Below are 27,861 nucleotides of genomic sequence, written 5' to 3'. Positions count from 1 at the left end.
ACTGCAACCTCTGCCTCCCTGGTTCAAGCAATTCTCCTGCCTCAGCCTCCCAAGTACCTGAAGTACCTGGGAATACAGGCATGTGCCACCACCCTGGCTAATTTTTTTGTATTTTTAGTAGAAACAGGATTTCACCATGTTGGCCAAGATGGTCTCAATCTCCTGACCTTGTGATCCACCCACCTTGGCCTCCCAAAGTGCTGGGATTACAGGTGGGAGCCATCGCTCCTGGCAACAGCTCAGTTTTAAAATACATGAAGTAAAAGTTGGCAGAACTAAAAAAAGAGATAAGTTCACAATTACAATTGGGGGTTTTAAAACACTTCCCTCTTGGTAATTGATAGAACAGCAAACAAAATCTCAATAAGGATAGAGAAGATTTGAACACAGTTTTCAAATGTTAAATTCACCTTGAATTCCTGGAAATAAACACATCTGGTCACAAGCTGCTATTCTTTTCTGTATTATTGGATTCAGTTTGCTAATGTTTTGTTTGAATCTTGCATCTGTGTTCATAGAGATACTGGCCTGCAACAGCACAATTAATCCAATTTGAACATTACACCAAACAAGTGCAGGATATTCCGAAAGGACAGGAAACATTTACCAAAATAGACCAACCAGGGCCATAATTCAGTTCAACAAATATCAAAGGATTGAAATCAGAGAGTGTACTCTCTGACCTTAGCAAACTGGAATTAGAAATCAGTAACAAGACACTAGAATGTCCCCCAAATGCTTGCAAATCAAATAGTATCACAAGTCAACCAATAATTCACTGTGGAAATGCTAAATTTTTTTTTTTTTTGAGACAGAGTCTCACTCTGTCACCCAGGCTGGAGTGCAGTGGCGCGATCTCTGCTCACTGCAACCTCCGCCTTCTGGGTTCAAGTGATTCTTCTGCCACAGCCTCCTGAGTAGCTGGGACTACAATTGCCCGCCACCACACCCAGCTAATTTTTGTATTTTTAGTAGAGACAGGGTTTCACCATATTGGCCAGGCTGGTCTTGAACTCCTGACCTCATGATCTGCCTGCCTCGGCCTCTGAAAGTGCTGAGATTACAGGTGTGAGCCACAGTGCCTGGCCAAAATATTTTTAACTGAATGATAATGAAAAAAATGCTGTATCAAAACTTTTAGGTCATATCTAAAGCAGTATTTAAGGGAAACGTAGAGCTCTAGTTCCATGTTAGGAGAGAAGAAAGGTTCTAAATTTGTCAAGAAGAAAAAGAATAGCAAATTAAGCCCAAAGGAAGTAGGAGAAGGGAAATAAAGAATAGATACCAGGCTGAATGTGGTGGCTCATGTCTGTAATCCCAGCACTTTGGGAGGCTGAGGTGGGTGAATCACTTGAGGTCAGGAGTTCGAGACCAGCCTGGCCAACATGGTGAAACCCTGTCTCTACTAAAAATACAAAAATTAATCGGGTGTGGTGGTGGGTGCTTGTAATCCCAGCTACTCAGGAGGCTGAGGCAGGAGAATTGCTTGAACCCAGGAGGCGGATGTTGTAGTGAGCTGAGATCGTGCCATTGCACTCCAGCCTGGGCGACAAGAGGGAGACTCCGTCTGAAAATTAAAAGAAGAGCTATCGTTGAAGTAGAAAGCAGACATACAAAAATGAACAATGCATCTAGCATGGTGGTGCACACCTGTAATCCCAGCACTTTGGGAGGTTAAGGTGAGAGGATTACTTGAGGCCAAGGAATTTAAGGTTACAGTGAGCTATGATTGCACCACTGCATTCCAGCCTGGGCAAACCCCAAAACCGAAAATGAACAATGCCCAAAGCCAGTGTGTTGAAAAGATTAATAAAACTGATATAACTCCTATGAAAAGTGATCAACAGATACTGGATAGATAAGACGATTATACACAACTGTATGCAAATATATTTGACAAATTGGAGGAAATGGGAAAATTCCTGGAAAACAGAATTTATCAAAACTGAAGCAAACAGGAAGAGTTCAATAATTGTATGATCTGCTGAGAAAATTGAATTAATAACTTTAAAACCTTCCCACAGAGAAAGCTTCAGGGTGAGTGCCTTCACTAGTGAATTATTTCCAGTTTTAACGGAAGAAAATGACGCCAACATTACACATATCTTCCAAATACTAGAAGAAAATAACAGTCTCCAGCCTATTTGAGCTGGCATAGTCTTGATCCTAGAGCCTGATACGGCATTACAAGAAAGGAAATTATCACTCAGCAGAGATACACAACTATTAAAGTCAATACCAGCAAATCGAATCCAGTGATACAGAGGAAGAACCGTGCCACAGGGTCCGCAGGCTCATTCCGGGAACTCAAGGTTAAGTGAGTGGAATCACCGTGTGCAATTCACCACATTAGCCGAATAAAGGAGAGAACCTGCTATATCACCTCAATAAATGCAGAAAACACTTTAGATAAAATTCAGTAGCCTTCATGATACAAATCAGCAAATTGGAGTATAAAGAAATGTTCTGAATCTGACAAAAAGTATCTACAAAAAAAAAAAAGTTAACCTCCTGATTAATCATGAAATCATGGTGACTTAGCCTCTGAGCATGGGAACGATACACAGATGCTCATCGTTACCACTTATATTCAGAGTTGGCTGGAGATCCCGGCCTGGGTTGTGTGAGCAGCGCTGCACTTGAGAGCTCCTGCCTTACTAATGTGTGTCAGGAACCTCCCTTGCCCCCCTCCTTCCCAAGTCCCACCTCTTGTCCCAAGCTGTGCAATACAGTGATAAATAAAAGGGGCCAGGCCCTGTGGCTCATGCCTGCAATCTCAGCACTTTGGGAGGCCGAGGTGGGTGAGTCTCTTGAGCCCAGGAGCTCAAGACCAGCCTGGGAAACATGGCAAGGCCCTGTCTTTACTAAAGAAAAAAAGAGGCCGGGCGCGGTGGCTCAAGCCTGTAATCCCAGCACTTTGGGAGGCCGAGACGGGCGGATCACGAGGTCAGAAGATCGAGACCATCCTGGTTAACACGGTGAAACCTCGTCTCTACTAAAAAAAAAAATACAAAAAACTAGCCGGGCGAGGTGGCGGGCGCCTGTAGTCCCAGCTACTCGGGAGGCTGAGGCAGGAGAATGGCGTAAACCCGGGAGGCGGAGCTTGCAGTGAGCTGAGATCCGGCCACTGCACTCCAGCCTGGGTGACAGAGCGAGACTCCATCTCAAGAAAAAAAGAAAAGAAAAAAATGGCCAGGCGCGGTGGCTCACACCTGTAATCCCAGCACTTTGGGAGGCGCAGGCGGGCGGATCACAAGGTCAGGAGATCGAGACTACGGTGAAACCCCGTCTCTACTAAAAATACAAAAAATTAGCCGGGCGTGGTGGCGGGCGCCTGTAGTCCCAGCTACTTGGGAGGCTGAGGCAGGAGAATGGCGTGAACCCGGGAGGCAGAGCTTGCAGTGAGCCGAGGTCGTGCCACTGCACTCCAGCCTGGGTGACAGAGCAAGACTCTGTCTCAAAAAAAAGAAAATAAAAAAATGAATGGAAAGGAATAAGTAAAAGTGTCATTATTTGTAGATGACATGATTATGCATGTAGAACATTCAAAAGAATATAGAAACTGTTAGATTTTTAACAGGAGAATTTACCAAATACATTGGATATAGAGCCAGTATACAAAGTGGGCTTTTGTATACAAAAGTAAATTGTATTTCTTTTTTTTTTTTTTTTTTTTTTTTTTTTTTTTGAGACGGAGTCTCACTCTGTCGCCCAGGCTGGAGTGCAGTGACCGGATCTCAGCTCACTGCAAGCTCCGCCTCCTGGGTTTACGCCATTCTCCTGCCTCAGCCTCCCGAGTAGCTGGGACTACAGGCGCCTGCCACCTCGCCCGGCTAGTTTTTTTGTATTTTTTAGTAGAGACGGGGTTTCACCGTGTAGGCTGGGATGGTCTCGATCTCCTGACCTCGTGATCCGCCCGTCTCGGCCTCCCAAAGTGCTGGGATTACAGGCTTGAGCCACCGCGCCCGGCCCAAAAGTAAATTGTATTTCTATAAATAACAGTTTCATTTTATAGGATATCAAATGCCTAGGAATAAATTAAACAAAAAATATGCAAAGACTGCTACACAGAAAACTATAAAATATTGCTGGGAGAAATTAAAGAAAATGCTAATAAATGCAGGGATATACTATGTTCATGGAAAAGAAGACTCACAATTGTTAAGATGTGAATCTCCCTAAGTTGATATGTTGGGTCAGCACGATTCCTGTTAAAATCCCAGCAGAGGGGTGTGTGTGTGTGTGCATGTGTGTGTGTGTGTGTGAGTAAATTGACTAATTCCTAATATTTGGAGATGCAAAGGATCTAGGATAGTGATCTAAGGACACCTGGGGATTTGTGTTAATCAGGTATGGTAGGACACACAGACACAGAAATAACTCATAAAGGGAAGAAGTTTGTTATACCGATTTCTAGAAAGAGGAGGCCCACCATCCCATACAGAGCTACATGGGGAAGCACCAGGGTCAGTCAGGAGGCAGAGGGAGAGAGGGAGATGCAGGCTGGAGCCTTGTTTGGTTTCTGTGGGGAGGAATGGGCAAGGCAGGGTAAGCTGGTTAGGATTGTGTGATTTGAATAATTTCAGCAGGCTCTGGGGCATAGGAGCTGTGTCTAGTTGTATGGCCCAGGGGTGATTAGGGGAGGAGGATACTGGCCGTAGTGTGAGAACCTGTGGAGGAGGTGGAGGGAGTGTGAGCTCTGGATGGGTTGGCTTACATATGAAAGGTGCACTCAAAGGTGAATCCAATTGCTATCTCTGGGAACTGGGAGGAGAAGTTCCTCCAGGGTCATTGAGACCCCCTGATGTCAGGGTGTCCGAAACCAGGAAATAAAAGCCAGGGTTCATACAGATGGCTAAGGTGATCTTGGGAAGGAAGGAGAAAGCTGGGGGACTGATATATGCAGGTATCAAGGCTTACGGTGCTGCAGTCATGGAGACGCTGTGGTGTTGATGCAGGGTAGACAAGCCGTCACGGCCAGTGAGGCACTACAAAGCCACCTCTGCAACTCAGAGACAGATGGCCTTTTCAATATATGGTGCTGAGTGACCGGACATTTACATGGAGGAAAAAAGTCAGTCATGGCCGGGCGCGGTGGTTCACACCTGTAATCCCAGCACTTTGGGAGGCCGAGGCGGGTGGATCACCTGAGGTCAGGAGGTTGAGACCAGCCTGGCCAACATGGCAAAACCCAGTCTCTACTAAAAATACAAAAATCAGCCTGGTGTAGTGATGAGTGCCTGTAATCCCAGCTACTCAGGAGGCTGAGGCAGGAGAATCGCTTGAACCCAGGAGGTGGATGTTGCAGCAAGCTGAGATCACACCACTGCACTCCAGCCTGGGTGACAGAGCGAGACTCCATTCCCCTTCCCCAAAAAAGTGAATCTTGACCCCTAATTCTGACCAAGCACAAAAATTAATTTGAGAGGAATCATAAATCTTTGGAAAATTGGCGATATCTGCTGAAGCCAAGCAGGTGAACACCCTGTGGTCCAGAAGCCCCCCTCAGGGCATGCCCAACAGAAATGAGAACTTAAGTCACCAAAATCAGAAGCCTCCCCCAGGGCATGCCCAACAGAAATGAGAACTTAAGTCACCGAAAGACACATGTAAGAGCCATCAGATCACCACTGTTCAACAGGTCCAAACTGGAACCTGCAGGATGGACATGTGGCTTAGTGGTACCATGGAGTACTATGCACAACAAAGACCAAATCCTCCTCCAGGCAGCAGTGCAGGCCATGTCTAGTGAAGAAAGCCAAACACGAGCATAGGATCCCACATATACGAAGCCCTAGAGCAATAAAACGTGTGGTGATTGAGGGCAGAGCGTGGTCTCTGGGAGTTATAACTAGGGGAGGGCCAAAGGCTCATTCGAGGGTGCTGGGAACACGCAATGACTGTTTGAGTGGCGATGTGGGATGTACGTACGTAAAGTTTATTGAGCTGTATACGTATTTGCACTTTACATAAGGCTTAAAACGTTTTTGAAAATAATCTGGACATACCACAGTTTTGTCACATTCTAACACAGAGTAAGTGACAGCCTGATACATTTGTAAACAAAAAAACAGTACAGTTGATGTTTGGATCCTTTTCTGAAATGCACTTGAAGTGCAGTCTTTTGAAAGTTATATCCATACCAATTCAATATCCAGATGATATTGTGATGAAGACTCAGGAAGCAGCAAACTTGACCCCTCCAAAAATGCCTTGTCCCCTATCTGCCTGCTGGAAGCCAACTGCCAGTCCGTTTGGTTCATGGCTGGTTTCTTGCAGTCTTTGACACTATCATGAAAAGGTTCTGGAATGTTTCCTGGTACAGTGGCTATTTAGGACAGGTCTGATTCTCCTGCAGTGGAAGCGTGCTGTGAGGGGACAGAGGAAGGGCCAAGGGCAGGTGGCCATGCAGCCGACTTGGCATGGTGCAGGGAGGCCAGAGACCTCCACTCTTCCTTGAGCTTAGGGGAGGGCGGCTCCAGTCCAGCATGAATGACTGCAGTGTTTTCGCAGATGCAATTCTGTACCGTTGCAGCCGGATGTCACTGAATGTCCTATTTTAGGGGGTTCACGCCAGCTTTGATAGCACTGCTTTGCAGTTATTCTTTTGGATGTTGGCCTTTTCCTTGCAAGAACACCTGATTCCTGGCAAAGGGTTCCGTTTTTAGGACAGATTGCGAGATTGCCTGTTTCCATGTAATGATCTTTATGCTTTTTTTTTTTTTTTTTTTTTTTGAGATGGAGTCTCGCTCTGTTGCCCAGGCTGGAGTGCAGTGGCACGATCTCGGCTCACTGCAACCTCCGCCTCCTGGGTTCACGCCATTCTCCTGCCTCAGCCTCCCAAGTAGCTGGGACTACAGGCGCCCACCACTACGCCTGGCTAGTTTTTTGTATTTTTAGTAGAGACAGGGTTTCTCCATATTAGCCAGGATGGTCTCGATCTCCTGACCTCGTGATCTGCCCACCTTGGTCTCCCAAAGTGCTGGGATTACAGGCGTGAGCCACCGCACCCAGCCCTTTATGCTTTTTTATTTAATTACTGTTACCAAATGGACTTTAAGGCCTTCCTAGTGTTTATGAGAATGAAACTATGTGATGTTAATTTTTCCTAAGATATATAGACTATAAATCACAAATAAATCATGGAAGGTGTTGTTTCCAGTTAGAAATTATTTTAGTAATGACAGCCAGTGAAATTCACTCAACGATCACGGTACTGGCAGTCAAATGTAGTGGGTTGAGCAGCAAACACCCGCCCCAAACATAGGTCTCCGTCCTGATCCTCAGAGCTGTGGATGTGACCCTTTGGAAAAAGGGTCTTGCAGATGCGATGAAGGATCTCCAAATGAGGTCCTCCTGCATTGTCCAGATGGGTCCTAAGTCCAATCACACGTGTCCTTCTAAGAGGCAGACGAGGAAGAGACACAGACACAGAGAAGGCCACACAGATGGTGGCAGAGACTGGAGCAATGCGGCCACAAGCCAAGGGACAGCTGGAGCCACCAGGAGCAGAAGAGGCTGGAGGGACCCTCCCTGGAGCCCCTGGAGAGAGCCAGGCCATGCTGATGCCTTGACCTCCGACCTGTGGCCTCCAGAGCTGCAAGAGAGTGGACCAGGTTGTTCTGAGCCTCGCACTTTGGTTCTTTGTTATGGCAGTGACAGGAAAATAGAGCAGTAAGAAAAAACTGAAGTGCGTCACAGGCAGCGTCAGAAAATGCAGGGTGTAAGGGGACCATCCACAGCTGCGGCTCTGCCCTGGGCCCATGGCGTTTATTCTGATGGGGTCATTAACACTGAGTCCTGCTCATGTCCATTCTAAGTTGTTTTTCTAGGGAAAAAAATACAGGGTTTCTATACAGAGATAAATATTTAACATGTAGGTATGAATTAAATAAAAATGGCTAAAATATGTGATAATTCAAAATTTTAATTTTCATGTTTGTATAGGAAGAATAGAAACCATGAAAGAATATATTCTCAAAAGAGTTGTTTTGGGCAGGTGGCTCACGCCTGTAATCCCAGCACTTTGAGAGGCCGAGGCAGGTGGATAACGAGGTCAGGAGATCGAGACTATCCTGGCTAACACTGTGAAACCCCGTCTCTACTAAAAATACAAAAAATTGGCCGGGCGCGGTGGCTCAAGCCTGTAATCCCAGCACTTTGGGAGGCCGAGACGGGCGGATCACAAGGTCAGGAGATCGAGACCATCCTGGCTGACACGGTGAAACCCCGTCTCTACTAAAAAACACAAAAAACTAGCCGGGCGAGGTGGTGGGCGCCTGTAGTCCCAGCTACTCGGGAGGCTGAGGCAGGAGAATGGCGTGAACCTGGGAGGCGGAGCTTGCAGTGAGCTGAGATCCGGCCACTGCACTCCAGCCCGGGCGGCAGAGACTCCGTCTCAAAAAAAAAAAAAAAAAAAAAAAATACAAAAAATTAGCCGGGTATGGTGGCGGGCGCCTGTAGTCCCAGCTACTCAGGAGGCTGAGGCAGGAGAATGATGTGAACCCGGGAGGTGGAGCTTGTAGTGAGCCGAGATCGCACCACTGCACTCCAGCCTGGGCGACAGAGCAAGACTCCGTCTCAAAAAAAAAAAAATACAAAAAAGTTGTTTTGGGCCAGGCAGGGTGGCTCACGCCTATAATCCCATCACTTTTGGAGGCCAAGGTGGGAGGAACACTTGAGCCCAGGAGTTCAAGACCAGCCTGGGCAACATGGCGAAACCTCATCTTGTTTTTTTTAAAAAAACAAACAAGCTGGTTTAAATAAAATAACCGAAAAACTCATTTCCTTGCTCTCCTTTTGCAGTCTAGAATGTGTGGAGCGTTTGCTCTGTTGGGTGTGATGATGTGGGAACCAGGCGCTGTCAGGGTGAGAAGGGTGGCCTGGGGGACGGTGTGGTGGGAAAGAGAAGTCTCCTGTTACCTGACTCACGGAGGAGAGCCCGGGGCACAGTGTGGCTGGGAGAGGACAGGCCAGGAGGAGCTTGCGTTTTCCTGCTCATGAGCCGCTCAAGTGATGTGTGGCGGGGATGTGCGTGTCCGAATGTGGCCAGCTGGTCAGAGGTGGTGCCGTGCCAGGCTAGGCCTCTTGGTTTTTCTGTCTTGGCTACACAGACATGCTCATTTCACAAAATGGGCACTCCTGGCAGATGCTGAGTTTCCTGTTAGAGCTGCCTTTTGAGATATCCTTGTCATGGGGGTGTGCCTGGTGCCCCCAGAACCACAGTAGACCCTCCCTGCCCGGCAAGTGGGGACTGCTGGTCAGGAGGGCAGGTGCTTATCCCAGTTGTCAGAATTTATCTTCAGGAAGTGGCAGAAGGCTGCAGAGACCCATCTGTAGGAGCCTCACTGAAGTGTCCACAAGGGTGAAAACACAGAAACAAGTGTTCAGCAGTAGTGCCTGTTTAATAAATTACGGTGTTCAAACATCCAAAAGCTGTGTAGTTAAAAATCCTGGCATTGAAAGGTGGTCACAGTATGTGGAGGGGAAGATGTCCAGCACAGCAGTAAGTACATCGTAACCCCAGGGTGAGCAGCCCTTGGCAGGTGCGTACACCGGGCTTCAGGGGGAGTCTCCTGGAGGGTCCCGTGGACGAGGCTGCTCCGGGCTCTCTCGGTGGCCCATGCCCAAGTCTGACGTGCCTGTATCTGGGCCTGAGTAGCATAACGGCATTGGGGGTGCTGGGGCCCCCCAGGTTTTTGAGGCTGGCCCCAGAGCACGCACCGTGGAGATGGTGGTGTGGAGTTCCTGCTGCTGAGTGATGTTGGTTCTCAGGTTTGGGGGAACACAACTTGATTAAAGGGGTCTGGCTGCTTCTCTCGCATCCAGCAATTAGAGCCCAGGGCTTTGAGTTGCACCCATGTCTCCCATTTTCCCTGCACACTTCTGGACCCGTGTTACTCTGCAGTGTTTGTTTCTTATCTGCCTCTAGGGAGGCGTCTGATCTGACACCACGCCCAGGGCCTGCTACCCACGGATGCTCAGTGGGGTCTGAGGGCTGGAAGGAGGGTCCTGCAGGGACTGGGCACTGTGTTTGACATTGGCCGTTCTTACCCCTTGCCTCCTGCCTTTGGCCTGAGGGCTCTTGGTCTGTCGTCATTGGAGCGATGGCCCCTTGGAATGTTCCCTGATGGAAACATCTCCTGAGAGCTGGGGCTCCTGAGCTCCCTGGGGCTCAGCCTTGCTGTCACCGTCCCTGCCAGACAGTGGGCAGGACAGTCTATGCAGATGGTGGGGGAGCCTGGCCTGCTCAGCCCCCAGTGGTGACCCCAGTGCTGACCAGCCCCCAGTGGGTCACGGTGGGAGACAGCCCGTCCTGGCTGCTGGGCTGCGCGGTGCAGCCGTGGTCTGTGGGCCGCGGGGTGGCACATCCCAGGCCCTGCTGACGCCTCGGGGGTCCCTCTCTTTCAGTGAATGAGTTCACGGTGATCAGGAAGAAGTTCAAGTGCCCGTACTGCAGCTTCTCGGCCATGCACCAGTGCATCCTCAAGCGTCACATGCGCTCGCACACGGGAGAGCGTCCCTACCCCTGCGAGATCTGCGGGAAGAAGTTCACGCGGCGCGAGCACATGAAGCGGCACACACTGGTGAGTGCGGGGAGGGTCTGCGCACCGCGCGCTGTGTGTGGCCACGATGTCTGGGCAGGCGGGTCCCAATGGAGGTGCAGACCGCCCCGGACCCCAGACCGGGTCCTCTCTGCGCGGCGCGGGGAAGACAGCAGGGCAGGGAGAGCCGCCCCGGTTAGCACATGGCCCCTGCCTGCTCCGCCCTGGCCTCCTGGGCGTGGGTGGGCCACATGGCCCCTGCCAAGGCTTCTGCCCGCCCTGCCCACCTACTGGCCCCCAAGGCAGCCAGGCCTCAGCAAGCTCAGCTCGCTCTGCTTGGAGCCCCCAACCCTCAGCCACCTCTGTGTCCCCCGCCCCCGCTCTGCCTCGGGACGAGAAACCCTGTCCTGGTGCCTGCCGACCTGTCTGCGCCCACTGTGCCCATCCTGGAGCTCAGAACCGGCAGGTCGTTGTCAGGTAGCAGGTGTGGAGTGGATGGATTTGCTTGGGGAGGAAATAGTAGAAAAAGGCAGGCTGGGAACAGGGAGGTAGATTTGCCAAAAAAGGCCTGACGAGGGCATCTCAGGTGGGTGAGATGACCCAGTGAGGCGCGCGGGGCACAGGCAGCCCAGAGCAGGGGCAGCCCCAAGGGTTCAGGGAGTCCTGGGACGCCCGCCCCGAGGCGCAGGGTGCAGGGGGGGCTCGCGGCGCGCAGCTGTGTGAGGAGAGTCAGTGGAGGCGGCCCCGGGCTCCGGGCTGAGGTGGGTCCGCTGTCGGGGCGGGAGAGGCGCGGGAGCACCGCCGCCAGTTTAGGAATCGCAGGAGAGTCAGTAGGTTCCAGAGTGGGACCTGCAGGAGAAGAGCTCCACGGGGAGACCCACCAGGGGCGGGGCCTTATGGGGAAACCCACCTGGGGGCGGGGCTTTATGGGGAGACCCACCTGGGGGCGGGGCCTTATGGAGAAACCCACCTGGGGGCGGGGCTTTATGGGGAAACCCACCTGGGGGCGGGGCTTTATGGGGAGACCCACCTGGGGGCGGGGCTTTATGGGGAGACCCACCCGGGGGCGGGGCCTTATGGGGAGACCCACCCGGGGGCGGGGCCTTATGGGGAAACCCACCCGGGGGCGGGGCCTTATGGGGAAACCCACTCGGGGGCGGGGCCTTATGGGGAAACCCACCCGGGGGCGGGGCCTTATGGGGAGACCCACCCGGGGGCGGGGCCTTATGGGGAAACCCACTCGGGGGCGGGGCCTTATGGGGAAACCCACCTGGGGGCGGGGCTTTATGGGGAGACCCACCTGGGGGCGGGGCCTTATGGGGAGACCCACCCGGGGGCGGGGCCTTATGGGGAGATCCACCCGGGGGCGGGGCTGTATGGGGAGACCCACCTGGGGGTGGGGCCTTATGGGGATACCCACGGTTGGGGGGCAGGGCTGTATGGGGAGACCCACCAGGGGGCAGGGCCGAGCACCAGGGGTCAGGTTCTGTTGGTTTCTGCTTTTCCAGCGCAGTGGTGGATACTCATTTGGGGTAAAGACCCCTGTGGGAGCTCCCTGAGGTCAAGCTGCAGAGCTAGAGTGGCGCCAGGGACCTGGTCTGCCCGTGTCTGCCTGGCCAGCTGTGGGTGAAGGGCCACTCCAGGCCCTCGGATGCCACCTGGGATGTGTCCTGAAGTGGATGTGGAGCTGGGCTTAGTGCTGGGCTCTGGCCTTCCCTGATGCCGCCACACTTGCCTTTGCGAGGTGGAGGACAGTAGAGAAGGAACAGTCCTGAGAGGGGACCCTAGACCACAAGAGGGCAGGTCTGCAAGGTCAGAAGCAGAGCCATATCCACGTGGAGTCACAGAGGCCCCGGTCTTGTTTTCCGTAGCTGTGGATGTGCTTCTGCTCACACAGGCCACAGGGCTCATCTTACAAACCACTTATAAAAAGCGGGGTAGGTAGCTGCACCATGCCAACATGTTTCCTATTCAGAGAAAAGCGCATCTTTTTTTTTTTTTTTTTTTGAGACGGAGTCTCGCTCTGTCGCCCAGGCTGGAGTGCAGTGGCCGGATCTCAGCTCACTGCAAGCTCTGCCTCCTGGGTTTATGCCATTCTCCTGCCTCAGTCTCCCAAGTAGCTGGGACCACAGGCGCCCGCCACCTCGCCCGGCTAGTTTTTTCGTGTTTTTTAGTAGAGACAGGGTTTCATCGTGTTTGCCAGGATGGTCTCGATCTCCTGACCTCTGATCCGCCCATCTCGGCCTCCCAAAGTGCTGGGATTACAGGCTTGAGCCACCGCGCCCGGCCACATCTTGTTTTTTAAACTGATAGGTGCTAACACGTTTTAACAACATGGATTGCAACATCTTTTTTAGCAAATCCATATTAACCTCTCAGTAAGCGTCTTGATCCTGTTTGAGGTTCAGTGTGGCTGCCTGTTCCTTCTCGTTGGGTAGGGTTAGGGTTTTTGTTTTTGATTTTGTTTTTTGGAGACAGGGTTTCATTGTGTTGCCTAGGCTGCAGTGCAGTGGCACGATGACAGCTCGCTACAACTTTGACCTCCCGGGCTCAAGCGATCCTCCCACCTCAGCCTCCCAAGTAGCTGGGACTACAGGTATGCACCACCGTGCCCAGCTGATTTTTGCGTTTTGTGGTGATGGGATTTTGCTATGCTGCCCAGGCTAGTCCCAAACTACTGGCCTCAAGTGAGCCACCTGCCTCTGCTTCTCAAAGTGCTGGGATTACAGGTATGAGCCACTGTGTCCAACCAGGGCTGGGATTTTTATCCTGGGGTTTCATGATTGGACTTCAGGGGATCATAATTCCCTGGAAACATATGGAAAGCCAAGTGTGGTGGTACATGCCTGTAATCCTAGCACTTCGGGAGGCTGGGGCAGGAGGATAGCTTGAGGCCAGGAGTTCGAGAACAGCCTGCGCAAAATAGCGAGACTGTCTCTACAAAAAAACAAAACAAAACAAAAATTAGCCAAGTGTGGCACACACTTATGGTCCTGGCTACTTGAGAGGCTGAGGCAGGACGATTCCCTGAGCCCAATGAGACTGAGGCTGCAGTGAGCTGTGATTGCACCACTGCACTCCAGCCTGGGCAACAGAGTGAGACCCTGTCTCTAAAGAAGAACAGAAACAAGCATATGGGGGCTTGACTTTTTCTGAAGAGAATCTGCGTGTGGCCTTCTCTGGGGTCCTGGACCTGAGAGCATGGAGACTCCAGCTGGTCCAGCCTCCACTTTCACGATGGCACTGTCAGCCCTTCCCTGGCCTGCGTGGCCCCTCCACCCGCTCCAGGAGGAGCACCAGTGCTGGGGCCGGATCCCCCACACCTTGGCAGGGCCACATTTGGAGGGTGGGCCAGCTGTCCTCTTGCAGCCATAGTGCCCCAGGGCCCGGGCGGGCTGCCAACATGCCCCATCTTCCTTCTTGCTTCTTTCCAGGGCATATGCCCATTTCGACGAGTGCCCAGCCATCCAGCCCTGGCCACAAGGTCCCTGTGCCACCCCAGGCTGTCCCTGCTGCCTCCTCAGGTGCCCTGGCCCCTGCACACATGGGAGCCCAAGCCTCGAGGGGCCTTGGTGGGTACACTGGCCCTGATCCAACCCTTCCTGGGCCCCTGTGCACCAGGTTGCCCTGTTGGGAAGTTTCTACTGTGGCTTGTCTTGAATTTTTGTTCTGGAAGTCCTTGGTTTAAAATGCAGCAAAACAAAAAGCCCAAAGGAGCAGTCCTGGCACCAACTTGTCTGAGGCTCTGTTTCTAGAATTAACGTCTTTGTGCATCGGAGGTAGGCTGTGTGGTGCTGCCCTGGCCTGAAGGCCACCAGCTGCCCCCGAAGGTGTCACATCCCTGTGCAGCCCCCATCCCAGGCCATGCTTAGAGCTCACACAGTTGCTCTGGCAGCAAACATTTGAGAAGTGAGGTCTTTATGGTTCCCGGTTTTGTGGAAGTTACGGAGGTGGGTCTAGAGAAAGGGGAGGTCAGGCCGTGCTGGGTGGCCTGTGGGCCTATGGATTCAGGATGCTGAGACCGGTGACAGGAAACGTATAAGGGCCAGGGCCCAGCCCCAGGATGGGGAGGTGGTAACTGTGGTACCTGCCTGTCACAGATCTTACAAGTGTAGAGGGACCCTCTTTCACCATGACACACATTGATTATATATGTACTTGCTCATGGGAGAAAACTGACGAGTTTGGAATGGTTTAAGGAGAGCTAAAGTCACAAGCACATCCCAGCCTCAGTTCTCCATGCAGCTTCAGAGGCGCTGCAAGACCCAGGAGACAGCCCTGCGGATGGAGGGAGGAGCCGAGGGGGGCCTGGGATCAGTGCCATGCTCAGCCTGGAGGATTGACCTGAGGCCGGCCCACCTCAGAGAAGCCCCTCGTGTGGACTTGGCCAGGGGTTGCTATCGGGGTCCTCTGTGGGTCCTGCCGCCTCCGTCCTTGGAGGGCAGGGACGGGGACTGTACTGTGAGGCATCAGGGCCAGTCCCCCAAGGCCTCTTCGAGTTGGCCTGGCCGAGGGTGCCTGTGCTGTGAGTGGGTACGTGGGCCGCCCCTCCCCGTCCCCAGCCATGTCTTTCTGAGGTCCTGTTCTGCCCAGCACGGGTGTCCCCGCCCACCCTCAGCAGAAGCCCCCCTGTGGCCACATGTCCCCAGAGCGTGTGGTAGTTCCCTCGGGCCTCCAGGCTGGTGCTGAGACCCTCCAGGAGCCCAGCACCTCATGTCCTGCCACATGGGCCTCCTCAGGGTGCTGCCCCGTCTCCCTGCCGGGCCCAGCACAGGGCACCGCATGGCTGCCCTCCCTGGCAGCCACACCCCTCCTCGGACCGTAAAGGCTCATCTCTCTTCTCGCCTGTCTAGTTGACCTTGAAACAACCTGAGAGTGGGGGAGTTGCCTCCTTTTCACGTTCCTGGAGTCACGGTCAGGGGCTGAGGGGGTCAGGCTGAGGTGTGGGCCCACCTGCCCAGCTGGCAGCCCCAACCCCAGCCCGTCCCTGTACAGGGCGTACGGCCATGGCTGGGTACAGGAGGAGCTCTGTGAGCTCCAGTCCAATGCGGGGCCCTCAGCCTGTACTGAAGGGAGGTTTGGAGGAAGCCGGGCTTTTAGGCAGAGGGCATGGTGTGACCCCTGTGAGAAGTGTGTCAACCCAGAGGGTGTCTGGTGAGGGTGCTTGGACACACAGTGTGGACACTCAGACTGGCCCACCTAGGGGCTGGGCTTGCAGGGGAGGGGCACCGCCGCCCTCGTGCCAGCGTCCCCTTGGGGCAGGGCTGCGTTGGTGTGGCTCTGACAGGAGCTGGGGTCAGGGTCTGAGCACTCCTGTCTCTGTGCGCCTCCCCCACAATCCCCCACCAGGAGCCTCTGCCTATGCAGATGCTCTGAGGGCCTGGGAGGCTGTGCCCCCCAACCCCAACCAGGCCCTGCTCACCCCCTGCCCTGCTCCCCCCACCTCCACCAGGCCCTGCTCACCCCCTGCCCCGCCTCCCCATCTCCACCGGGCCCTGCTCACCCCCTGCCCCGCCCTCTCCACCTCCACCGGGCCCTGCTCACCCCCTGCCCCGCCTCCCCATCTCCACCGGGCCCTGCTCACCCCCTGCCCCGCCTCCCCACCTCCACCGGGCCCTGCTCACCCCCTGCCCCGCCCTCTCCACCTCCACCGGGCCCTACTCACCCCCTGTCCTGCCCCCGCAGGTCCACAGCAAGGACAAGAAGTACGTATGCAAGGTGTGCAGCCGCGTCTTCATGTCTGCCGCCAGCGTGGGCATCAGGCACGGCTCCCGGCGCCACGGTGTGTGTGCCGACTGTGCCGGCCGCGGCATGGCCGGGCCCCTGGACCACGGCGGCGGAGGCGGCGAGGGCTCTCCGGAGGCGCTGTTCCCAGGTGATGGGCCCTATCTGGAGGACCCCGATGACCCACGAGGGGAGGCGGAGGAGCTGGGCGAGGACGACGAGGGCCTGGCCCCCGAGGATGCGCTGTTGGCGGACGACAAGGAGGAGGAAGACTCGCCGCGGCCGCGCAGCCCACCGGGGGGCCCCGACAAGGACTTTGCCTGGCTCTCCTAGACCCGCCCACCGGCAGGGTTGGTGGCTGCCTCGCTTCGTCCACCTGTGTGTGTGTCCGGTGGGTCTCCACTGCGGGGCCAGGGCCACGCTCATCCCCCTCGCGGCCCCTCCTCTGCTTCCCCCGAACCCACCCCCCACGGAAACCAGCCCTGTGGGCCAAGAAGCAGGTGAGACCCCAGCAAGGGGTGCTCTGGGACCAGACATGAAGTGAGTTGGGGGAGGTCACAGGGCGGGTTTGAGTGAAGGGAGAGCACGGTCCTAAGTCCCCAGCAGGTCGTGCGGGTGTGTGAGTGGCCCCTGTGACAGCCAGCCTGGCTTGGACACGTGACGGCCCTGTGGCCGGGTCCAGTGGGCACTGGGTGGGGTGGTATGTTCAGCCCAGAGGCCCCTGGCCTGAGCAGGTGCAGAGTTTTGCAGACACCCGGTCAGCCCGGCTGGAGCCCGCCCTCCCCTCCCCTAGCAGCCAGGTCACTGCCTGTGGCTGCAGCCGTGGCCCATGGCAGCCTGTAGAATCCAGGTGCAGTGCACAGAGAGCCCTGCCACCCTCTTACCTCTGGGCTTTGGTGCTTAACACACAACACAGCTGCAGAACCCTGCTGGAGGCCGAGGGCTCCAGGTGCTATCTTAGGTGGACACAGCCCTGTGGGCTCCTTCCAGGAGGGGACCCTCAGCCCTGTGCCCCCCCAACTTCAGGCTACACCAGGTTCCCTCTGCAAGGGCCTTCGCTCAGTCATGTGCACTTCCTTGGAGAGCCTTGGGCTGCTGTGTCCACCCTGGGCTCTGCCCGTCCTGTTCTGCCCATGGCCCAGCCCGGCCGCTCCTGCTGACCCCTCCTGGACGGGCTGGAGCTGGGCTCCTGCCTTTGCTGCTAACACGGGAGGCGGTGTTCCTAACTGCAGTGTGCTGCTTACACCTCCCCGCGTGGGTAACCAAATTTTTAAGTAGTCAGAGACATATCCAGGTAGTTACATAAAATTATTTTGTTTGGCATTATTTTTCTCACTTGATGAAACTATATAGGGTTGTTTTTCCTTTAGCTTGTGGTCAAGTCCTCTTGCTGTGTTTTCAAACGCGCTCACATGTTCTTTCTTTTCCTGAGTGAAAAGCAAGGGTCCCACGGTGTGCGCCGTGGTGCACTGCCTGGCTTTGGCGGTCCTGGAGGCAGACCGCCCAGACTCACAGCCTCAGGACAGTTGCCGCATCCTGTCTTCTCGTTCAGGCTGCCTGTGACAGCCCTCACCACCAGGACGTTCCATCCCTCACCCCCTCCTCTGGCACAGGCCACCACTGCGGTGCTGTGCCTTCGGATGGGAGGTGGGCGCGGTGGCCTCCTCCTTCCCTCCAGGACCTGCCCGTGTGAAGACCCCCTGGAGTGCTGAGCTTCAGGGCTGCGTGGAAAGAGGTTTTACTGTCTCTTTTTCTAGCCTGTATACCAGGCTTTTACCCACATTGTCAGGTAAAGCACCAGCTTCCCTGACCGCTGCTGCTCGGGGAGGGCTGGGCTGGGCTGGCCAGGGGTCCTGTGGAGGAGTGTATGGAGGACTCCAGGTACAGCGCAGGAGTCATGGCTTTTGTTTTTTTGACATCGGCCCCCAGTTCTACCAATGACAGGGCGCCCTGGCTGGAGCTGTCATCACACACACGCCTCAGCTCAGAGGCTGTGGCTCCTCTAAGCTGGAGAAAGAGGCCAAGATTTTTCTGCACACGGAGTGTGGGGATAGGAGCCAGCGCTTGCCCTGCCCACTCATACCGAGCAAGGCGGGCAGCTCTGGCACGAGTCCTCCGGGGGACAGCACGGCCACCACGGAGCTCCCACGGAGCCCTCCGCCCTCACCCCAGGCCAACCCCGCCCCGGCCTCTTTGAGAATTCTTAGAACTTTGTACCTTCCCCTGGTTTTTAAACCCTTTTTCTAAACACACTGACTTTCTTATAAAATGCATTTGGAAACCAGACCTTTGCTACCCACAGATGTCTCTGGGTTTTGTACCAGTCCCCTGCTCTCAGGCCACCCTGCCAGGACCCGGGCCCGCCTCCCCCTCCACACTCAGGATGTCCTGCTCCGTCTGGCCGGCTCACTCCGTGCAGCCTTTGCTGACCGTTTCGGGGTTCCCTGTCGGAGCTACAGGGGCATTTTCTTCCCTAAAACCAACACTGTCCCACTGACCTCCCCAAGTGTTTGCTGCGCGGCAGATTTCTTGTTCTTGTTCGCAGTTTGCCGACTGAAGGGTGTGGGATTTCCGAGGCCCAGGTGCACACGTCCATCTCTCAGGAGGCGTGGAGGGAAAAGACATGTCATGAAGGGTTTTTTTTTACGTGACTGATTTTTTTTTAAATCGATGTTCAAACTAATAAATATTTTTTTATGAAGAGGAAAAATGTGTAGATTACATTTCACATTTTGTATTTTTGTTTGTGTGTTTGTATTTTGGTGTTTGCAACACCAAAGTGGGAAATACAGTCCATTGGGGGTGGTGTTATCTGGGGGTGGGGAGGGGGGGCAGGGACACCATGATTTTTCTATCAAGCTCGGGATCCTGACCAGGCTGTACACTGGGGCTCTCTGGGCTTTGGGAAACAGGACACTGCCAGGGCTACGTAGGGACCTGACTCAGAAGACGCAGCTTACTGCTTCCAACTTTGCACATCTTCCTCTTTAAAAAAAAACTGAGAAAATGCAAAAACTGGAACTTTTTGCAATATTATAAAAGATAATCTTATTTTAGCTCATTCTGTGACATGTGCAACTCTTATGAAAGCCATACTTAATGGTGGTGTTTTTTATTTTTCAGATCTTATATTGTGTTTTGTATGCAGCCCTTTTAGAACTGCTTGTAGTGAGGGTGCTGTGTGTGCTTTTCTTAAATATTTATTTTTTCAACATGCTTTCAACCTGTCAACAAAAACAAAACAGACAAAAAAAAGGCAGTGTTTGAAGATTGTTGATTTTTTCCGGGGATAATCTATATTATATTGACTTTCTATTACTTGTTATAAACCTGTGTTTGTTTTGGAGATGTGTCTACTATTGGGGGAAGAGGTTCTCATAATCGCTCGGTGGGAAATCACGGCTCTGCCGTCCTGCCTCTCTGTGGCCGTGGGTTCTTGTGGCCTCTGCGGTGAGTCTCGAAGTTTCTGCCTAGGCGCCTGTGCGTTTCCTTTCTGTGACGGGATTAGCTTAGACATCCTTGCAAAGCAATCACTTTCAATAAATTGGGGAATTGCTGCTCCAAGCAGATGGCTCCTGCGTTTCGGATGATCCTCCCTCCGGCCTCTCCCGGGGTGGGGGTGGCCGGCTGCCAGCCTCTACCCACTCGCCCACCACAAGGTCCCAGCCCCACAGCCTTCCTCCCAAGAGGCAGACAAAGCTTCTGGAAAAACCTCAAATCTTTAATTTCTCTCTTCGCCTGGTGCAGCCCAGACGCGAGACACCTGAGCTTCAAAAACATGGTAAAAACAGCCCCAGGGCCCGAGAGCCATCGAGTTAAGTGCGAGTGGGGGAGTCCTCTCCCCAACACTCCTCAAAGTGCATCAGGACTGGCCCCCAAAGCTGGGCCCATAACACCCTTGACAAATCCACGGGCCGGCAGGCAGGGGGGCGGCTGCCCCCAGGGCCCTTGGGGCTAAGGGGGCAGCGGTTTGGCTTTAGTGCAAAAAGCTGGTTTCTTCAGAGGCACTTTGAGTGGTGGGACCCCTCCCCGACCTGGGGGGGGTTCAGGGTCAGCCCCCCCCAATTAAAAGCAGACCCTGCAGCTGGTGAAGGCCAGGCCCTGGGGCTCTCCCTGGGCTGTTTCAGCTCCAGGCCTGGGGTTGGCGTGGGGAGGGAGAAGGTGGTAGGTTATGTTCTTGAATGAGCCGGACTTAGTCCAGGAACCGCTGGCAGGCCTTCTTCCAGCGGCAGGCTGTGCACCACAGGTCCCGGCGCTCCATGCCATACACTTTCCGGCACTTCTTCGCATCGCCGCGGGGCTTCCTGGGGGGGGGGCACAGGGCATGGGGTGCTGTGAGACGAGGACCCTCTCCAGCTGGTGGTGGCCGCAGGCCCTCAGCCCACACGCACCTCAGGCTGACTCCAGTCCTGGAGGACAAGGCGGGTGGGCAGGCTCCGACCTCCGTGGGCTGCGGCTCCAGGCGGGCAGGCGTCAGGCAGCCCTGCAGGGAGACACAGTCAGGGATTCACTCCCCTCCAGAGGGCCCTGAGACCTGCCCCAGCTGCCACCAGTGGCCTTACCCACCTGGTAGACACGGTCACTGTGGCAGGACTGGGGGTTAGCAACAGCGCTCAGGACAGGGGGTGGAGGCGGGGGCAGGGGCAGGGCGGTTGGCCGCAGGGGACTAGGCAGGGCTGGGGGTTCCAGCAGCTCTGGCAGCTCCAGGCGGGGAAAGGCAGGCGGCATGGAGGCCGTGGGGGACACTGGAGTCAGGCTGGACAGCCCGTCCGTCAGCGTGTCCACACCGACATCCAGCTCTGTGTAGTAGAAATCCTCCTCACCATCACTCTGCTCAGGCTCTGCCTGCCTCCTGCTGGGGACACAGCCAGTGGAAGCTGAAGGGGTGGCCTGGCCAGGCCTCATAAACCCAGCCAGCCCGCAGGCCCCTCCACACCCCAGGCCCCGCTGCACCCCAGGCCCCGCCCCACCCCAGGCCCCTCCGCACCCCAGGTGCACCAGGCGGATGTGTCTCTGCATCGCGGATGCCGTGCTCAACACCTTCCCACAGCTCTTCCACAGACACTGGAACATGACCTGGGCCGGGCTCTGCAGCAACAGGGACCAGGGTCAGGCTCAGCCGCCACACCCGCCTCTCCCTGGGGGCCGCTCCCAAGCTCACCTTCCTTTTCCTCAGCGTGGGCTCCCCGAACAGAAAGTGGGCTGCCTCGGGGGGGAGTGGGGGTGACGGGGTGGACGGAGAGGACTGGTCACTGGCCAGGTCCCAGCCCCAGTCTCCACTGTTGCTGCTGCTGCTGTAGCTGCCTGGGGGCCGTAGGAGGGCCTCCTTCCAGGGCTCCAGGCCAGGCTCTGTAGGGACACGCCCTCTGCCTTAGAACTTTGGGTGGGTCTAGGGAGTCCCTAACCCTGAGCTGCTCCTGTTCACCGAGTCCCGGGTGAGCCTGGTGGGCACAGCATCTTGGAGGAGCTGGCCCCAGGGCTTGGGGAGAAACACCCCCAGCACAGGAAAGGGTCAGCAGATGTGTGTGGCCAGCGACGTGGAGGTAAACAGGTCAGGGAGGCCAGAAGGCCTGGGTCCTGCAGCTTTGGCCTCAGTAAGGGGTACTGAGGGTGCAGAAGTCCACTTTAGAAAGCAGTCCCAGGTTTGAGGGTTCTGCTTGCCCCACAGAGGCTGGGTGGGCTGTAGGTTCTGAGCCCTGTCCCCACCCACAGTGCTAAATGCAGACATCTGAGTCTTACCTGGGCTGAACGCTGCAACTGGGGCCCCCAGAAGGAGAGGGCTGGTGGACAGGCTTGTAAGGGCAGCAGCAGCCATGACCTCGTCCAGCCGGGCTTTTCCTGGGGTGGCTCTGGAGGAGATGGGGGCAGGGTGCGGGTGACCCAGCCAGAGCTCTGGGCCCCTCCCCTGGTCGGTCCACGTGCAGGCCTGGGCACGCGTGCACACCAGCCTCCCCACTCCCAGCTCTGGGCAAGAGGCCTGGCTCCTCCCCCAGCTCAGGTTGCAGTGAGAGCTGAAAGCCACCAGGAGCCACCAGGAGCAGGGCCAGGGTCTCCTGAAGCCTGAGTTCTCCACACCGCGGGCTTGGCTCCACTGTGGTTCCTTCAGACCCTGGTGCTGGGCAGGGGTCTGAAGCCCTGGCAGAGAGGCGGGCCAGGCCCAGGCCTCCCCCTATCACACATTAACCAGGGTTGTGCAACAGCAGCTGTGGGCCTCACGCCAGGCCTGGGATGTGGGAGTGGCCAGCAGCCGGCAGCAGCCAGCGGGAGACTGGGCTGGAAGCACGGGCAGCTCCCCAGGCCCCAGCGAGCCAGGCCAGAGCCCGCCCCTGCCCTGGCAGCCAGACCGAGGTGTCCGGCCTGGCAGGGGTTGGGAGGTGGCGGTCAGGAGCCCCAGAGATTCCTGGACAGTCGCCCCACACCGACCGCGCGGCCTCTTCTGCACAGAGACGCACAGCCACCCCCTCCCGGTTCTGAGCTCTACCCCGAGGAACTGCGGTGGAGGGAGGCGGAGGGACTCGAGTCACCGATCATTTCTGCTCAACTCCTCCAGGGCTGAAGAGCTTGGGGGTGGCCGGGGATTACAAACCTGGAGCCCTGACCTGGCCTCCGTCGGGGCCTCCCGAGGGAAGGGGCGGGAAAGCGCGTCTCGGCACCCCACCCACCGCCCCTGCGCACCCCGAGTCCGGGACACCGCGCCTCCCGCTCACCTCTGCGCTGGGACGGGGATGTGCGCCGATGGAGTCCGGGGCCCCGCCGCCGCCCCCGCCCACTTCCCGGGGGCCCCCAGGTCCGAGGCCCGCGGCTCCGACTCCGGCGGCCGCGCGAACTCCAAGCCCGCGAAGCCGCCGCCCACGGAAGAGCCCTGCAGATGGGGAGGGGGCAGACTCAGAGGCGGCGGCGGCCGGGGGGGTCCCTCCACCTCCGCCGCGGATCCGCTCGGAGCCCGCCTCGAAAACCGGCTGCGGCCGGTGTGGACGGCGCGGCCCCGCCCCCGACCCCGCCCCCAGCCCGGCGCGGCGGGAAGGACTCCCCGGCCGCCCGGCGCAGCCCCGGCGGGACCCACGGACACGCGCGGACCGACGCTGCCGCCCTCCCCGCTGCCCCGCCCCCGGGGGCCCGAAGTTTGGGCAGCACTGACGCCATCTTTGCAGCGAGAGAAACTTGGTCGGCGCCCCCGCCCACCGGCGCCCGGTACCTGCGGCGGCGTGGGCACCGTCACGGGCGCGGCGCGCGGCCCCGGACCCTCTGCGTGCAGCCAGGGCGCCTCGGCCCGCAGCGCACCGGGGTCCCGGCCGGCGGCGCGGGGCGGGGGGCTCTCCATGGCCGGCCGGCCGGGCGCCGAGGCTGCAGCGGCGAGGGCTGACTCTCAGGACGCGGCCCCGGGCCGGGCCGGGCTGGCCGGGCCGCCGACCCCCGCCCTGGATCCGGCCGCCGCCCGCGCCGCGCCGCCCGGAGGCTGCCCGCCCCGCCCCGCCCCGCCCCGCCCCGCCCCGCCGCGCCCCGCCCCGGTGCGCGCATTGGCCGCGCGGCGTCCACACCGCAGGCGGGCGGGCCCGGCCGGCCGCGCTCCCGCTGGCCCGCGCTCCGAGGCCCCGCCCCAGGCCCGCCCCCTCCGGGTCGCTCCCGCGCTAGCCTGGGGAGGGAGGCCCGGCCCCGCTCCGAGGCCTCCGCCCACCCCGCGCGCCCGCGCGCCCCTCCGGGGAGGGCCGGTGCCCCATGGGCGCGCTCGCAGAGCTGCCAGAGCCGGGGAAGGGGCCGCGAGTCCTTGGCGGGCGTCCCGGCAGCAGGTTACTCTTTAACGCTCGACTGCCCACCTCCCCCACCCCTTATGTAACACCAGGCTGGTGGCGGAGCCCTCCCGTGGAGTCCAGGGTCCAAGTCCCACCCCGGGGCGGCCACCCTGCCGGCTGCGCTGCCCCCCGGGAGCGACTCGGACCCCGTCCCCGCACTGACCGGGAGTCTGGCCGGCAGCAGCACCGCCTCGGCTAGGCCCGGGCGCCCCGGGGGCAGTCAGCCCCCCAAGGCCAGAGGGGACAGCTCCAAGCCTTCCAGACAAGCCCCCCGCCCCAACCCGCCCAGCTTTCAAGAAGAGCAGGCTGCGAGGCTGGCTGCGTTCCTCCTGCGAGGGCGCTTTATTTAGACGCGGGCCTTCTCTGGAGCTCGAGGAGGCCGCGGCTGTCAGAGCGGCCAGGACCTCACGGACCTCACGGGCTGGCAGCCCGGGACCTGGGACTGGCGCTGTCAGCTGTGAGGCGGGGCGGGGCGGGGGACGGGCCTCTCTGGAGGCCGGAGCGCAAGTCCTTGAGTGTTCGGGGCAGGGAGGGGTCTCCAGCCCCTCCCTAGGCTGGGGCAGCTGGAAGCAGGGGGCGTCCGAGTCCCGCACGTGCTGCTCCTGCCAGCAGGGTCCCCCAGCTCCCGGATGCTCTCATACACGTTTTCCAGGGGGCTGCTGTCCGCATCCAGGGCCCTGAGCGGGAGGGTCGCGTAGGCCAGGTCACTCGCCAGGGCCAGAATCGCTCCCTGGCCCTTGGGGTTCAGCGGGTCTGTGGTGGGTCCTGGGTCCCTCCTTTTAGGCTTGCAGACCCTGGAGTACAGGACGTCCACCTGGAGACAGGAAGCCAACCCGAGGAGGGGTCAGCACCATCCAACCTGCTGAGGACCCCCCGGCCCTACCCACAGTGCCCCACCCTGGCCCACATTACCTGAGCGGCCGGGGTCACCTCAGCCTTCCCCAGCTGTGGCTCTTGGGGGCTGCGTTGGGTCCCTTTGCGCTTCTGGACGCGGGCATACTCAGCCACCACAGGGCTGGCCGCCAAGCTGACCCCGGGGAGGGCCGCCAGCCCCACGTTGGAATAGGTGGCCTCGGGGCCAGCGCACCTTGCGGTGGCTGCAGCTGCCGGCAGAGCCCAGGGCAGCTCCTGGAGCGGGAAGGCAGAGAGGGCTGCCTGCGGTCCGGTAATGTCCCTGGACACCTCCAGCCAGTGTGGGCGCAGGAGATCCATGCTGGCAGGCCGCAGGGCTGGGGGTGGGGTCAGGGCAGAGTTCACTCGGGGCAGGGGGCAGGAGCGGGTCTGACCCAGGGGTTGGCACGCTGCACAGTAAGCCCCGCCCGGCCACCCCCGTCCCGCCCTCCGCTCACCCCTGCTGCTGCGCGGGCCCCGGTGCAGCTCGTGCAGTCTGGTGTCCGACTTGCTGAGGGAGCAGAGGTGGGTCCGCCTCAGCAGGGACTGGGGGCGAGGAAGGCTGGTCGGTCCCCTGCGGGCCCCGCCCTGGTCCCCGGGACAGCCTGGCACTCACCGCTTCCGCTCCCATCGCACTGCCCTGCAGCTTCGCCCGCTGCCTCCGCACCCTCTTCCTGGGGGCTAGAGCGTCCTCAGGCCTTGGGGGTAGAGGTGGGGGGCGGGGTCGTCAGCCTCAGGTCCAAGGCCCAGTGCAGGGGCGCGTACAAACCTGGGGGCGCCGACCTGCCTCCAGCCCGTTCCCGCGCTGGGCTGAATGGCAGCCGCAGGAAGGCGCCAGACAGAGCCGGGCTGATGGACGTACCTGCGGCAGGCTGTGCACAGCGACCACAGCCAGAGGAGCAGGGCGCAGCACCCTAGAACCCAGAGGGCAGGAGGAGCCCAGGACACTGGCAGCCCCATCCTGTGAAGCCAAGACCCTGGGGGCAGAAGAAAGGGGCACTGGGTGCTGGCCAAGGGGACCTACGCCACTTGGCAGCGCCAAATCTGCACCTGCCGCGGCTGCGGAGCTCCCGCGTCTCCCGCTCCTGCTCTGACTCAGCACAGGAAGCCCCAAGGCCTGGCAGTCCCTTCCTCCCAGAGGTGCCCACCTTCCCTTCTGGCGGGGGTTCCGGTGAGGTGAGGTGAGCAAGGGCTGCTCTGCCTGGCCCCTCGGTGTCCCTGCAGGCGACCATGGTAACGCCCAGCACGGCCGCAAGGAGGGGCAGGGCAGCTGTGGCCACTGTAGCCCAAACTGTAACCAGCATCGGGGGGAGGCCCTGGGTGTGCGCCACGGGCCACAGACGCCACCCGCAGCCACTCTCTGCCCAGACGTGGTCTCCTGTGTCAGGTAGTGCTCCCAAGCCACTCGCCACAGAGCCCAGAACTGGGAGAAGCTGGAGGCTGGGTCAGCAGGCAGCAGTAGCTGCTGGGGGTGCTGATACCCCCACCCCACTTCTGGCTCTTCTTGTCTGCCACTGTCTCTGCCAGAGGATCTGTCCCTTCTTGGGGATTAGCAGAATTCTGGGGGTGGGGGACGCCTTATAGTCAGCACATCCCGCAGCACAGAGGCAGCGGCTGGCGGGTGAGGGGTGGCCTCTGGAGTTTGGGGCCAGTCTGCCCAGACCCAGGGAGTGGGTTTCAGGCCGGCCGACTAACCCAGCTACAGCCACGTCCCAAGGCCTCCCAGACCCCAGCTGCCCCCCAGGAGGGCACTTGGGGACCAAGAGACTTGGGGATCTGCCCAGGCACTTACCAAGCCCACGGCCAGGGGTCCTCAGCTCTGTCTGGGGCAGGCGAGGAAGGTCTTTGTACAGCCCTCGGCTGAGCTCCCCACCTCATCACTTCCTGCTCCTGTTGCCGAGCGCCTCCCCTGAGCCTCCCACCCTGGGCAGCAGCCACCACCGCAGCCTCACCCACCTGCTGCGCCCCGCCCGAAGCCTAGATGAAACGTGTGTGCCTCGAGCCCGCACTGTTCTGACAGCCTAACTCACATCCCCTCCACACATGAAGACCTGAGCAGAGCTGGCACAGAACCCCCAAACTCACAGGGCCAGGTCTGCCTGCCTCACCAGGAGTACCCCACGTGGTGGGCCACAGTCCTCCCACCCGTCTCGCCTGCTGGCCCGTCTTGCCTGCTGGAGCAGCACTGAGCTCCACCCATCTGTGGGTGTCAGGCAGCCTGGCGGGCACCCTGGCCTCCAATCTGCCTTGGACAGAGAAGGGAGAGAAGGGAGAATGCTGGCCTCCTAGGCCCCTCCAGCCCAGCCCACCGCTCACCACAGCCCTGCACAGACCCTTCTCTCCCCAGAGACCCTGCAGCCAGCTGATCTCCACTGAATGACACTGTGATGAAATCACTTTAATGTCCTTGCCAAGGAAATGCCCAAGACACTGGCAGGTGGGCAAGAAAGTGTCCAGACAGGACCCTGCAGCCCCGTCTCCACTCAGCAGGGTCCGCACGCCCCAGGCCAGCAGGCCGGCCCCTCCTTGGGCAACACTGGTCTTTCTGAGGGCAGCCTGTGCCGGGGTCCCACACTTCATCCATAGTGCTTGCAGGGTTCTCTAGAACTCAGTCATCTTCTTGTGGGTGTCTGCTTTCCTCTGCTCCTGCTGCAGGCCTGCTTCCTGAGCCCGGAGCTGCCCCAGCTGGCGCTGGGCTCCTGCCAGCTTCTCCTGCAGCTGGGCTGACGCCACGCTATGCCTGCGGAGAGGCTCACCAGTCAGTGTGGGGTCCCCGGCCATGCCGCCAGCCCCAGGCTGCCATGTCCACTGCCCGTGTGCCCACTGCCTGTCCTCCAACACGCAGACCCCTCCTGGACTCAGCCTGACATGCTTGGGTCAGGTGACCTCCCGCAGGTGTCCTGGGGGCAGGG

At 58.1% G+C, this 27,861-nt stretch overlaps 5 protein-coding genes across 18 annotated transcripts in view; 1 reads left to right on the top strand and 4 right to left on the bottom strand.

The window, feature by feature from the left end:
* Positions 1 to 18,978, top strand: part of ZBTB46 (zinc finger and BTB domain containing 46) — a 96,371-nt gene extending 77,393 nt beyond the window's left edge. For all 5 annotated transcript variants that reach the window (XM_028828738.2, XM_028828740.2, XM_028828741.2 and 2 more), the window contains exons 4-5: positions 10,411 to 10,586; positions 16,230 to 18,978. In XM_028828738.2, coding sequence (XP_028684571.1) covers positions 10,411 to 10,586; positions 16,230 to 16,601 — 548 coding nt within the window. In that variant the 3' untranslated portion in view covers positions 16,602 to 18,978. The remainder of the gene's footprint in view (positions 1 to 10,410; positions 10,587 to 16,229) is intronic.
* Positions 1 to 25,394, bottom strand: part of DNAJC5 (DnaJ heat shock protein family (Hsp40) member C5) — a 222,650-nt gene extending 197,256 nt beyond the window's left edge. Inside the window, exon 1 of the mRNA XM_077948129.1 lies at positions 25,385 to 25,394. The gene's annotated coding sequence lies outside the window, so the exon portion shown is untranslated. The remainder of the gene's footprint in view (positions 1 to 25,384) is intronic.
* SLC2A4RG (SLC2A4 regulator) lies at positions 19,969 to 23,718 on the bottom strand. Of its 2 annotated transcripts, none has more exons than XM_028828743.2 (8): positions 23,464 to 23,718; positions 22,976 to 23,130; positions 22,008 to 22,117; positions 21,430 to 21,617; positions 21,256 to 21,356; positions 20,835 to 21,123; positions 20,660 to 20,751; positions 19,969 to 20,572 (listed from the first exon to the last, which is right to left on the bottom strand). In XM_028828743.2, the coding sequence occupies exons 1-8, from the start codon at positions 23,587 to 23,589 to the stop codon at positions 20,461 to 20,463; spliced, it is 1,173 nt and encodes a 390-aa protein (XP_028684576.2). In that variant the 5' UTR covers positions 23,590 to 23,718; the 3' UTR covers positions 19,969 to 20,460. The 2 variants fall into 2 exon arrangements, with proteins under 2 accessions (XP_028684576.2, XP_028684577.2); XM_028828744.2 differs by having other exon boundaries at positions 20,835 to 21,120; positions 23,464 to 23,716.
* LIME1 (Lck interacting transmembrane adaptor 1) lies at positions 24,378 to 27,689 on the bottom strand. Of its 9 annotated transcripts, none has more exons than XR_013400123.1 (6): positions 27,283 to 27,689; positions 25,812 to 25,926; positions 25,566 to 25,647; positions 25,408 to 25,460; positions 24,971 to 25,287; positions 24,378 to 24,872 (listed from the first exon to the last, which is right to left on the bottom strand). XR_013400123.1 is itself a non-coding variant. In XM_002798054.4 (6 exons), the coding sequence occupies exons 2-6, from the start codon at positions 25,907 to 25,909 to the stop codon at positions 24,510 to 24,512; spliced, it is 948 nt and encodes a 315-aa protein (XP_002798100.3). In that variant the 5' UTR covers positions 25,910 to 25,926; positions 26,742 to 27,689; the 3' UTR covers positions 24,378 to 24,509. The 9 variants fall into 9 exon arrangements, 5 of the variants coding, with proteins under 5 accessions (XP_002798100.3, XP_077808335.1, XP_077808334.1 ...); XR_013400125.1 differs by having other exon boundaries at positions 27,266 to 27,402; XR_001447393.3 differs by lacking the exon at positions 27,283 to 27,689 and adding an exon at positions 26,742 to 27,269.
* ZGPAT (zinc finger CCCH-type and G-patch domain containing) overlaps positions 27,327 to 27,861 on the bottom strand; it is a 28,219-nt gene continuing 27,684 nt past the window's right edge. Inside the window, exon 7 of the mRNA XM_015148589.3 lies at positions 27,327 to 27,689. Coding sequence (XP_015004075.3) covers positions 27,551 to 27,689 — 139 coding nt within the window. The 3' untranslated portion in view covers positions 27,327 to 27,550. The remainder of the gene's footprint in view (positions 27,690 to 27,861) is intronic.

This window comes from Macaca mulatta, chromosome 10 (assembly GCF_049350105.2).
Source record: "Macaca mulatta isolate MMU2019108-1 chromosome 10, T2T-MMU8v2.0, whole genome shotgun sequence".
Classification (NCBI taxonomy): Eukaryota; Metazoa; Chordata; class Mammalia; order Primates; family Cercopithecidae; genus Macaca; species Macaca mulatta.
Note: the sequence above shows the minus strand (reverse complement) of the source record. Positions and strands in the feature narration are given on the sequence as shown.